This window comes from Denticeps clupeoides, chromosome 14 (genome assembly GCF_900700375.1).
Source record: "Denticeps clupeoides chromosome 14, fDenClu1.1, whole genome shotgun sequence".
Classification (NCBI taxonomy): domain Eukaryota; kingdom Metazoa; phylum Chordata; class Actinopteri; order Clupeiformes; family Denticipitidae; genus Denticeps; species Denticeps clupeoides.
The window spans coordinates 17,743,586-17,756,439 of NC_041720.1; the positions used below are offsets into that span (position 1 = coordinate 17,743,586).

At 40.4% G+C, this 12,854-nt stretch overlaps 1 protein-coding gene across 1 annotated transcript; it reads right to left on the reverse strand.

Moving 5' to 3' along the window:
- Nucleotides 1-7,061: 7,061 nt before the first annotated feature.
- On the reverse strand, nucleotides 7,062-9,583 carry tmem179aa (transmembrane protein 179a, genome duplicate A). The gene is made up of 4 exons (XM_028953173.1): nucleotides 9,227-9,583; nucleotides 9,012-9,149; nucleotides 8,804-8,882; nucleotides 7,062-7,583 (listed from the first exon to the last, which is right to left on the reverse strand). The coding sequence occupies exons 1-4, from the start codon at nucleotides 9,580-9,582 to the stop codon at nucleotides 7,404-7,406; spliced, it is 753 nt and encodes a 250-aa protein (XP_028809006.1). The 5' UTR covers nucleotide 9,583; the 3' UTR covers nucleotides 7,062-7,403.
- Between the last annotated feature and the right edge of the window lie 3,271 nt (nucleotides 9,584-12,854).

The following is a 12,854-nucleotide window of genomic DNA, read 5'->3' on the forward strand; positions in this document are numbered from 1 at the left end:
CCAGAAAGTATTCACTTTTTCCACGTTATATGTTACAGCCTTATTCCAAAATTTATTAAAAATAATTTTTCCTCAAATTAGGCCCCATAATGCAAAGTTTTTAAAAGTTTACAGAGCACAAACCAAGCATAAAGTCAAAGGAACTGTCTAGATTGTCTCGTGGCACACATCTGGGGAAGGTTACAGAATAATTGCTGCTGCTTTGAAGGTTCCAATGAGCACAGTGGCCTCCATCATCCATAAGTTGAAGTCACCCATAAGTTCATAGCCACCAGGGCTCTTCCTAGAGCTTTCCGGCAACCTAAACTGAGCAATCGGGGTAGAAGGGCCTTAGTCAGGGAGGTGACCAAGAACTCAATGTTCACTCTGATAGAGCTCCAGAGGTCTTCTGTGGACAGAGGAGAACCTTCTAGAAGGACAATCGTCTCTGCAGCCTGTATGGTAGAGGGGCCAGACGGAAGTCACTCCTTAGTAAAAGACACATGGCAGCCTGCCTGGAGTTTGCCAAAAGCACCTGAAGGACTGCCATCAGGCACCAGGCCAATGCCATCCCAACAGTGAATCATGGTTATGGCAGCATCATGCTGTAGGGGAACTCTTCCAGCTGCAGGAACAGGGAGGATAGTCAGGACAGAGGGAAAGATGACTGCAGCAACGTACAGAGACATCCAGGATGAAAACCTGCTCCTTGGCGCTCTTGAAGTCAGACTGGGGTGACGGATAGGTGTGGATAGATGTGCTGAGCTTGTGGCATCATATTCAAAAAGACTTGAGGCAGTAGATGCTGCCAAAGGTGCATCAACAAAGTACTGAGCAAAGGTTATGAATAGTTATATACATGTAATTTCTCAGGTGTTGTGTGTAGAATTCTGAGGAAAAATTTTCTCTATTTTAAACAAAGCAGTCTGATTTATGCTTTTTGGGTGAATAGTTCTTTTTACAGCAGGTTTGTTTGGTTTATTTACATAACGGCAATGGTAAAATATTAGGTGTGACAGATTACTTTATTAGCTTGAGACGGTGTTGTGCAGACACCCTTGTTCAGAGTGACTTACAACGTGCTTTCATGTCACCATCAGTGAAGTAAACAGATCTGGTTCATCTTGAGTCACTGCTGCCACAGATAAAAAAAACCCAAAACATTTTAAAATAAGGAATTCATGGAACTCCGTCTTCTGTAACTAAAGGAAAAGAGATGCTGCGTCCTGATGCAATGTCTCCTTCACATCTTCAGACGCGTTGAAGGAATCCAGTTTGACTGCTGCTCCCTGCCTCACCTGTCTGGCATGAAATGCAACTTTAGTTGAAGCTGAGTTGTTCTACTTATAACTATAAAATGTTGAAAATCTGAAAATTGAACCCTGATGCTAACTGATCGACTTCACCACCGAAGTTAAGATCCTTCATTACATACATAAAATGAAGCATCATTTAAGGCTCATAAAGGTACTTTAACTTTAAAATGTTCCTGTAATTTTTTAAAAAATATACATAAATGTAATTGTAATAGGGCCAGAAGGTATTGTTAACATTTAATCTTTTATACAGTACAGCCAAAATTTTGGACACACCTTCTCATTAAATGTGTTTTCTTTGTTTTCATGACCAGTTACATTGGTAGATTCTCACTGAAGGCATCAAAACTATGAATGAACACATGTGGAGTTATGTACTTAACAAAAAGTGGAGACCTGACCTCCACAGTCACTGGACCTGAACCCAATCCAGATGCTTTGGGGTGAGCTGGACCCCAACAAGTGCTAAACACCTCTGGGAACTCCTTCAAGACTGTTGGAAAAGCATTTCAGGTGACGACCTCTTGAAGCTCATCGAGAGAATGCCAAGAGTAATCAGAGCAAAGAAACTAGAATATAAAACATGTTTTCAGTTATTTCACCTTTTTTTTGTTAAGTACGTAATTCCACATGTGTTCATTCATAGTTTTGATGCCTTCAGTGAGAATGTAAACGGTCATGAAAATATAAAAAAAAAAAATTGAATGAGAATTTGTGTTCAAACCTTTGGCCTGTACTGTATGTTCATAAACCAAAAACAAGACGTATTTAACAAATGTGCATGAAGATGAGAAGCTTGGCAGCTTACCATAACTGTGTTATGTCAGGAACAAACCTGCTTTATGTCTGACAGGTTGGAGCAGTGAAGCCAGTTTGAAGGAGTTCCGGGTTAAAGTCATTCTGAATGTTTCTGCCTGTACACTGTCCATATTCTCACTCAGAAGTACGTTCATCCATTTTTAAAAATTTCACATTACTGTACATTTTTGTAGTTTTAAATCTACAAAGATTGAACATTAATTTTAAATTTGTGGCAAAAGCATGTGTACCCATGTGATACAACTAGTTTGGGGGTAGATTTAAATACATGTTATGAATATGCAGGGAACAACTGCAAGAGTGAGAGTTTAAAGTGAAAGCGAAGTGATTGTCATACACTGCAACACAGTGAAATGTGTACTCTGCTTTTAACCATCACCCTGGTGAGCAGTGGGCAGCCATGACAGGTGCCCGGGGAGCAGTGCATGAGGACGGTGCTTTGCTCAGTGGCACCTCAGTGACACCTTGGCGGATCAGGATTTGACCTTGTGATGTCCAATTTTTACTAGCGTTTACAGTAGCTAGAAACTAGATAAACTTGACAGCACACATATTCTAATTATATTCTATAATAATACATTTTATACCTTGGGTAACTGAAAAGGTATTTCCCAGAGTATTTAAAATTAATTAGTAATTATAAGTAGATATTGACACACTTCTCAATGGGAAGCTTTAACATCGCTATTGAGTATCTCCATCTATCTAATATCGCAGGATTAATTTAATATCATTATGTTTTTTTCTATTCCTGAAAAAAGTTACTGTTTGCACTGGAAAAACCAACATATAATAAAGTAATTGAAATGAATCAGTTTAGAAGTTCTACAAAAGAGCAACAAGGTAGTATTTCCTGTCTATTACCACGGTGAAATGGAATCGTGCTATAAGGCAGAGCTCTGAAATTTCCAGACCTGAAAAGGTTGGCCTATTGGAAGCTTATGCCAAACTACATACACACAAAAAACACCCCACAAAACTATGGGTATGAGGCTGAACAGGTTGTGGTGGACTCAGACACAGATCGAGAGCGTCATGCACCGAGCAGGAATGCCGTCCCTCTAATTCATTGCTGAAGAATGACGTCTCACCTCAGACTATCCCTTTCGCACAGTTTCAGTGTGTAACAGGTTTGACACCAACTGGGAGTGAACACATTGAGGGCGTGGTCTGGACTTGGACTCGAACGTCTCCATTTCTGAGTTCTGACCAATCCAATCAATCAGTCAAGCTCAAATGCCTGCCGCATGCGGAACTCTCTGTCTTGTGCTAACCTTTAAAATGAATCTGCGAAAAGACAACATGCCAAATTCAAAAACATGGCGCTCTTCTTCACTGCTGCACCGCAACATCTTGCAGTAGAACAATGGAGACTCTTTTCCCATTTACGGGTTACTGTCTGGATGGAGGTGGCTTCTTGTGAGAAGATGTCATTTGTTGCGTAACATCACTGCATGGGAGCACTATCATTCAGCAATTGTGTGTGTGTGTGTGTGTTTTTAAATATCGCATTCGTCTTTGTATAATTATAGCTAGTCCCACACTACGACCGTACACACGATGACCTCCACACTGCGTAACGTATTTAACCACGGATGGAAGGGAGAGGTCTTGTTCATGCGATAAATTAAGGACAGAAACATTATAAACCGGCAAATGACACTTAGGCCATTAGGGAAGTCACATCCTGACAAAACTGCCCAAACAGGACCATTTTCCATTCCGCTGACTGGTCTCCTCCCCAGAAACTCACTTCTTCCTTCCTGCCTTTTACTTCGACATTCAAAACAGCAGAATAAATGGATTAACAGCGCTATAGATCAGCGGTACATGTCAGGGACTGCATCTAAATGAACAGAGACGTCCTGACGTGCTGAGTTTAATGAATGCCCTCTTGTTTTTTTCTGCCTGCAGAAGAGGGAGAGCGGTGGGGTAATGACACAGCTCACAAATCCAAGCTGGAAAGTCATTACGGTCCACAAGAACACACACTTGGCAGGAGAACGGGGGCTGCTGCCGTGGCTTTATGGTGGCAATTTTCAACTCTATTGATCTCTTGTGCCTGCATTTAAATTATTAGCTTATCACGGTCGCCACAGTGTGCATAAATCAGCAAGAATAAAGCAAATAAGATAAAAATAAATACATAAAGACAATTCCAATAACAGGAAAGTGCCCCATCCAGCAGGTTCTTGTCCCTTTGTCTAGGTAATCAACTGAATTAAATAGAAGCATGTTTTAATGAATAAAAAAAAAAGATGGCACGATGGCCTGAAAAATACACACAAAGGCAACAACACAAAATCTCCACATCAAATACAGTCAATGCAGGACATGGGTTTGGGAGAGACAAACAAAGAAGATTTTGCAGGAACGTTTGGGGGAATTTTTTCTAGGAAAATAGGGTACTACTCGAGATAAAAATCACACTAAACACAACCTTGACATCATTTAGTCACCTTGTGGTAATTCATCATTGATAACAACAGGCATCTTACCTTGGAACACTTTTGTAGTGAATAGGTTTCACACGGTCACCATTGGCCGTCTCTGTTTTATGATTCTGTTTAATTGCCTTCTCACCCCTTCCTTGGCGACTGCAACCTTCTCCTTTTAGTACAACTGTGAAACCCAATGGTCTGCTGGTATGACCTGAAATGAAGGCCAAAATGATCATTTATATAGTGGTGGCCTAGTGGATAAGTAAGTGAACTCGGTTCAGGGTAAGCTGAACCGAGGTCCCCTTGATCAAGGTACCGTCCCCACTGTGACCCTTCACTGCTCTCACGATTTGATTATGGTTATCAAAGTCTCGATTATCGATGCTTCACAATTCATCCCATGAATGTTATCAAATACAATACTCGTCCACCCGTGTAGACACTTTGATTTGATACAATGAGCAGAAAAACGGTTCACCCGACGCCACGAATGCCAGAAAAACACCTGGTTCGTACGTCCGTGGTGTCAGGTGACACCGACCTTTTTCTGCTTATTGGAGAGAATCTAAAGAGGTTTGTGCTTCTTAAAAACCTGCGAGTTGAGCTCAGAGGCCACCACCAGGCCATGTTATTCCCCGTCAGCCTGGTATACTAAGTGCATTTCATTTGTTCCTTTTGTCGGTGACACCTTTTATGAGTGTAAAGAGACCTGCTGGAAGACACAGAAACAGGCAATCAGCAGTCAGAAGGTTGCCGGTTTGAATCCCGAACCGCCAAGGTGCCACTGAGCACCGGGTGCTGTGCTGTGTTTCACAGTGACAATCACTTCACTTTCACTTGATGAAGGGAAAGTGTGAATGTGGGTGTGATGTATTCGACATGCATACATTCTGTTCAACAGATTCTTAGATTCTTGACCACACAATCGTCTTTTTTTTTTACACTGTGGGCCTCAGTCGGAGGCATAAACCCTCCATTCTTTAGCTGCCATTCTAATTTACTGAAGCGATTAGTAGTTCATTACTCTAATTTCACTAATGGACACAATTCCAGTTCCTGTAAGCAGATCCCACCCAAGAGGGCAGATCTGAGATCACTTGGCACATCACAGCAAATGAATATCGAGTGATAATTTCTTCCAGTTTCTGGATGAATGGTGATTGACTGACACTCGTGGGTCATCAGCTGGGCTCTGGCATGATCACCCACGAGTATGGTGGCCTCTGACTGTTCCCAAATGAGCCGTATTAGATTGAATTAGACACAGTTGAATTCGTTACACGTTTATTGTTAGGCATATAGTTCATTTGTGAAGGCATTCTTTGTGAGACGATGCAAACCTGTGACGATGTGTCACCATTTTACAGGACACAAAATTATCACACATGGATATTGCTTCAATAATAGCTGAAAAGGTCAAATGTACAGTGGAATTTGGACACAGTGTGTTTCTCATGCAAGCAACCATGACAACTGATCCCACTTCATTGCCTCCCAGTAGGGATGGGTAAATCTCATTTACCACCAGTAAACGCACGCCTGATTAGAAACAGAGCATTGCACATGCATTCCAAGAGTTTCCTGTCCCTCTCCTGCCAGGAAATGGTTCTGAGGAGACCGGTTCGAGACTTGTTTAGCAGCCAGTGACAGCTCCCACGGGAGGTGTTAGTTACGTTTTTCTTGAAGAACACGGTAACAAGGTAAGTACAGACCTCAGACCTTATTGTTGTACTTAAGTAAAGGACAACAGAGGAAAAAAAGTGAAAAGTGACCAGTAAAGTAAAGTAACGTTACAGATACATTACAAGCATGTTGTTTGGGGCCACCTCAGAAAAAAAGATCCATAAGAAACATCATTATAAGGCTCATGCTGCACACTTGAAAAGCTGTTGGGAGGGTTTGAACACAGGTTCACTGGACACAACAATTGATGGAAAGGATGCTGTGCAAGGGGGCTTTATTCTGACGAAAATCGTATAAAAACTTTCACAGCCAATACATGCTGTTGCATTACACTTCAGCCACTGGGCACATTAGTTTTTCTAATGAGTTTCTGAAGCTGTTTTTTATAGTTTGTATTTCCTCAGGTATGTATTACAACAGCGCCTCACAGTGGTCGGTTTTTCACATTAAAAGAAGAGGTCAGTGACATTTTTCTACAAAAATTTACTATGATGTTCTTGAACGAAATCATTTTTTTCAATTCTCAATTCATTTCTCTAAATGTGGTACAGTTATTTAAACAGTAATTCGTTTAAATAAGTGTATTTATTTTTTAAACGACCAGGACTAGCTCTAATTTTCATTCTTGAAATTACTGGCATCTACAAGATGGCACCAATGACTGCAATTAAAAATAAATAAAATAAATATATATTGTTTTGTAACTGTTTGTAATTGTTTTGTGTTTCCATTTAATCATTTGTATACCAAAATGGGCTGAGTAATTTCATTTATGCAGTGGCACAATTCTTCCTCTGAAGAAGCACATTTACTGACAAGACAATCTGGATCATTTCATCTTTAATGGCCAAGGTTGTTTGTAAAAAAACAAAATGATGAAACCGAGTATCATGGCACACACGTGTTTATTAGAGATGTGTATGTGTGTGTCTCTGTGTGTGTGTGTGTGTATGTGCACTTAAATCCTAAGCTGCTTGATCATTCCAGATTCTTTTATATCATTCTTGTGATTATTAATGTTGAATATTTAGCCAGCACTATTACAGATACAAGGCTTCAGTGTCTAATATATTAAAAAACATGCAAACTACTGAATGAGCCTCTGGTAATGCTGGCCACTGAGAAATTAGAACTAGTCTTCTGTTGATTTATGAGAGGATTTTATTCAGATCATGGCGTTCCTCTCCTCTATGTCAGATCCCCGGCGGGAGGAGTGGCCGAGAAGCAGTTCTTTCTCGTGGACCAGGCTGTCGAGCAGGTCCTCCTGACGATGGTTCTGGTAGACCTTCAGAAAGGCCAGGACAGTGATGCCCAGCCAGGTCAGCCAGGTAGACCACAAGCCAAACTACAGCAAAAAGGAAGCAATCATCAACAAACTCTAAAACGCTCGTTCATGTGCAAATGACCACAGGACCACTCACATGCATGCGATAATTAATTAATCCAATTTATAAGGCCGGAGTTAGAACAGTGGTGCTCAGGCTGTTAACATCCACAGCTGTTTTATTCATCTTAATAGCCTCACTTGAAGTGTGTTATACTGCTGTAATGACAGTGGATGACAGCCCATAATAATTCATATTCATTATAGGAATAAGACTACCTCCTGTGTACATTAGTGTACTTTTTTTTTATGCAAATCATAATGTGGACAGGCAAATTAAAAGAATAATTTTAGAAGCTTTGCTTCTGATATGGCAGTTGCCAGCGTTTTAGTCTCTTGTTAGCCATAAATTTTATGTCATTATTTTATTAGTCATAAAATGTATAACCACTTACGAGATCACATTTCTGCATCATGCACTCAAATGCGGATTTAGATACCATTTAATAAAATGTGCTGTTAGACAACCGTAATTAAGACAAACTATTTAATAATTATGGAAATAAAAGACAAGGCTGATTGACAGCATCAAATAGGATACAAGTGATTTAATTGTTATATTCAGACCAATATCATAATATTCATGTTGATATTCCAGATGATATTCAAAAAGTACCGAACAAATTCACCACCCAGCAGTATTGCAATACAAATATGAACAAACTATGATACAACATAGCTGTATTACACATGCACCTCAAGCATGTATTTTACACTACCAGTCAAACGTTTGGACGCACCCACTCACTTACATTTTACATTATAGAACAAGACAAGTGACTCTGACATAACACATGCAGGTCATGTAATGAACATAATCACTGGACAGCTTTGCCTGTGATTGCAGCATTTCACACTCTTGTCTTCTCTGCATCACCTTAAGTTGGACAACAGGGACGGTTTCCAACAGTTCTGAAGGTTCATACTGAACACTTTCTTATCATTCACTCATGGTAATGAGCATCTCATCAAGCGGCTTTTTATGATGACAATAGTGAACAAAGCAGCCATATGAATATGAAATATGTTTCTTGCATTGGATTCTTCAAAAGGGCTCCATCACTGCCACAGAGTAGCTGCATCCAAACTTTTGACTGGTCGTGTATATGTATTCTGAATAAATTGCATAAACCTACATTGTCCCAACCTATGATGATATTTATTTAAATATCCTACCATACCTGTGCAATCGCAAACTGGTCATAAAAAGAGGAGTTGTCCAGTCCCAACTCCAGATCTGTGTCCTGTAGGTCCTCACAGCTGAAAAAAAAAAAAAAAAGATTAGTACATCTAAAACCATCTGGAATCGAATAACTCAGGCCTGCTTGATCTCATCAGAACATCCAGTTCAGCACGTTGCAGAAGCAGAGGGTTCCAAACTGGACAGACCTGCTGGGTAAAGCCCCGTTCTCCGTGACAGCGTCGCACCACGAGCTGAAGCCCACGCTGGAGATGGTGCTGGCCACGAACACCACGAACACCACCAAGGTGCTGAGCAGCAGGTTGAGGAACGCGTGGAAGAAGGAGCTGCGGGGACAGAGAGGAGGTCACGCACGTTCTCGGGTTCTTCTCGCCGTTACGTAACTACTCCCCAACAAACTCACTCATCGTGGCCTTTGCAGAGGAAGAATAAAGTTCGCCACGCCTGGACCGCGGAGAGGATGAGGGAGACGATGCCGACGAAAGTGATGAAGCGGCAGGATGACTCCGGAGCCCATTCCTCCACCATGAAGCGCTGCTTGCCCACCGTCATGTTCTCGTTCTGCCACATGCCCTGCGTGAACAGGAGACATCTGCCCTGGAAGTCGTCGCCGTTTTCCGAGAGGGGCACCACGGCTATGAAGCCGAATAAGAATGCCAGGAAATAGAGGATGCACTGGCCGAAGAGGAAATTGTCAAGGGCCATCGCTCTCCTGCCATTTATCGCGCAAGAGGGTCTGCGCATGCGCAGGACCAGCATCACCGCCTTCACGCAGAAATGAAGAGGCCGTCGATGCTTTATGATGAGTTCCTGAATATTTTATTTTATTCACATGCTTGTAAAAGATTAAGGTGATATTATGGGATTAACCAAATAATTTGACTAGAACTTGCATATTTGTCTCATTATTTAAATGATTTTTTATTGCTTTTTTTATTTTTGTGCTACAAGTCAACTAGTGTACTTCATTATTCATTATGTTTAATAGACATAAGAGAACTAAATATAATTTTTTTATAATCTAAAAACCACTGTGCACACCAGTCCTAAAGAGAACAATATTGTAACAATGGAAAAAAATAATAATGACCCAATCAAATATCATCCTTTGGCAAAGCTCTAAATAAAACTGAAAGAATGACCTGACCAAAACTTAATTTATGATTGCATTGGGGATTGTTTAATTATCATCCTTTAAAAGTATAAAGTGAACACCTCATCTGCACTTCACATTCATTTTCAAATGTGTGTGTGTGTGTGTCCTTCAAACAACACAAAACTGCATCTGCACTTCAAATTTGATTTGAAAGGGGTGGTACGTTGTTCATGCTTGTCACAGTCACCCCTTCTCCTTCACACATCACAAAGCAAAAAGTCTGACATCAAAAGAGAGGTTGGTGGAGTCACACGTGCAAGTACAAAAGTGTGACACTCGTTTGTATTCTCTGTTCTCAAACATGGCACACATTTATTTCTGCGTAAATCGAGCCAGTATAACCACTGTTTTATATTATGTGTTGCAGGTGAGGAAAAGGGCACATGCACGGTACCTATGTCTATGTTTAGTGTATGTATCTGAAAGTCATTTTGTTATAATCTATGTGTATAGAGTTGTGTGTGTTTCAGATTAATACTGCTAAGCCACGACAACTAGCAAGTGGGCAGGAGATTGCCGGCCGAGTGTGAGTGTTCTTTTATACTATGTTCTTTGAAAGATAAATGTTGTACAGTTGTTAAATGAAGTGTTCATTAATTCTTTTAATTATTTAGTTTTGTGATTGGTGGCTTTATGGAGAGAGGTTAATATGTACAGTACAGGCCAAAAGTTTGGACACAACTTCTCATTCAATTGTTTTCTTTATTTTCATGACCATTTACATTGGTAGATTCTCACTGAAGGCATCAAAACTATGAATGAACACATGTGGAGTTATGTACTGAAAATTGTTTTCATTATAACCGTAATCATTAAGGCATAATCACTTAATGCATGTTTACATACATTTTTACAGAATGTTTTTAATATTTTGAACTATAAAGTCTTCTAATTTTTGTCTTCCTAAAGGTCACTTTCCAAACAGTGCATGCCAAACAAGCCTGCAAAATATGGGATTACGATTTGGATTGTTATAGCCAGCAGGTGGAGCTCCAGAGTGGCTCGGTCACAAAGTCACTTCAAATGAACTTGGTTCAAGAAGGAGCTGCCAACTAAGGTTAGAGTGGTCCTGTCGTCCATGTTTGCAAGTGCAAATGGAGAAGGTTCTTCCTGGATGACTTCCTCGAATCACACCGTTGTTCCCTGTTCACTGCAAGTCAGGCTCTACAAGCTTCAGCAGCCCAGGCAAGAGTTAACGAGAGATGTTACTTCTGGCCAAAGATTTGCAGATTGTAAAACCAAGACGACAAGTTCTACATGTGGTGTGTACACTTGTACATGTACTTTCTGCCATGATTGGTCTTTGGAAGTCTATGTGTTCACATTCTGTTTACTTGTATATAGTTCTATAGGATTCTTCATTCTTCTTTGAATTGTATTTTAATCAATGTCTTCTGTTGTGATGTGTTTTGCTGTTTTATTGAAACCTGTTTTTGGTCTTATTTGCATTATGGTTTCCACTTCAGTTGTTTCTTTATGGTCAAACCCTTTTTGTATTAGAAATAACTAAAATGCTTTTCATTATCATTGATTTTTTTAAGTCATAAGTGTTGCTTTCTACACAGAAAGCCTATTTTAAAAGTAATAAATACATACAGTCCATCCGGAAAAAATTCAGAGCGCATCTCTTTCTCCAAATTTTGTTATTTACAGCCCTGATTCCAAAATGGATTAAATGCAATTTTCCCCTCAGAACTCTACATGCAACACCACATAATAACAACATGGCACATTTGCCAAAAAAAAAACAAAAAACAGTTTCTTTGAATATGATGCCACAAGCTAGATACACAGATTCTTGGCCAGTTTGGACCCTTCCTCTTTGCAGCACCTCTCAAGCTCCATCAGGTTGTGTGTAGATATTTTAAGATCTCTCCAGAGATGTTCAATAGGATTCAAGTCTGGGCTCTGGCTGGGCCCTTTACAGAGTTGTCCTGATATCTTGGCTGTGTGCTTAGGGTCTATGTCCTGGTTTGATCCAGATGCAAGTTTTTATGAACAAAGAATGTACTGAGAGCTGTGAAGGATTATGGTCACATTCAACCAGCCTGCGTGTCCCTTACATTATCAAAAAAAGTTTTCTGTACATCTGTGTGTACAGAAATATGAACAGGAATAATAACCTTCCATTTAACACTTAACAGAGTAGACACCCTAAAAAAGAAATAAAAACAGACTGTTTCGGTACCTACAGCTCTGTCAAAGATCTCCTTCTTAACTTAACATTGATATTCACATGCACACAGGTTGGGGTACCTGTTATTAACTACAACAATAAGTTAGTCCTTTATGTTTTTTTTTCACCATTTCAATGCTGTCTGAGACTAGTATGAAGTGCTGTTCGAGAGAATAACCCTTTGTTACTGCTAGCTTGGCCAGTCTAGGAGCAACAGCTTGTCCTTTGACAATCCAAAACTTTGTGTATTCATCAACAACCACATGGAATCACAACCATGGAATTGTAACGATCGAGCACCAATTATTCCTTCAGTTGCAGTGGAAAGTGCTGTAATTCCCTATTCGACATTTTTTGCACACAAAACCATCCAGGTGAATCTTTGCATAGCGTTACATTTGATTCAGGTCCCTGCATCCGCTTGTTAATCTCTTTGTAGATCGTAATGTCCGCCATATGACGTTTTTTATCCAAAAGGCTTTAGTGAAAGTGAAGTGATTGTCATTGTGAAAAACTGCAGCACAGCACACGGTGACACAACCAAATGTGTCCTCTGCATTTAACCATCACCCTTGGTGAGCAGTGGGCAGCCATGACAGGCGCCCGGGGAGCAGTGTGTGTGTGGGGACGGTGCTTCACTCAGTGGTACCTCGGCGGATCGGGATTCGAACCTTCTGATTACCACTGCTCCAACTGCTC

Bases quoted from the DNA above. Each gene is read 5' to 3' on its own strand.
- tmem179aa (XM_028953173.1), bottom strand. From the start codon at position 9,582: ATGCTGGTCCTGCGCATGCGCAGACCCTCTTGCGCGATAAATGGCAGG. The intron at 9,150-9,226 runs GTGAGTTTGTTG...CTGTCCCCGCAG, and splicing joins CTCTGCAAAGGCCACGATGA to CTCCTTCTTCCACGCGTTCC. The intron at 7,584-8,803 runs GTATGGTAGGAT...TTTTTGCTGTAG, and splicing joins ACCAGTTTGCGATTGCACAG to TTTGGCTTGTGGTCTACCTG.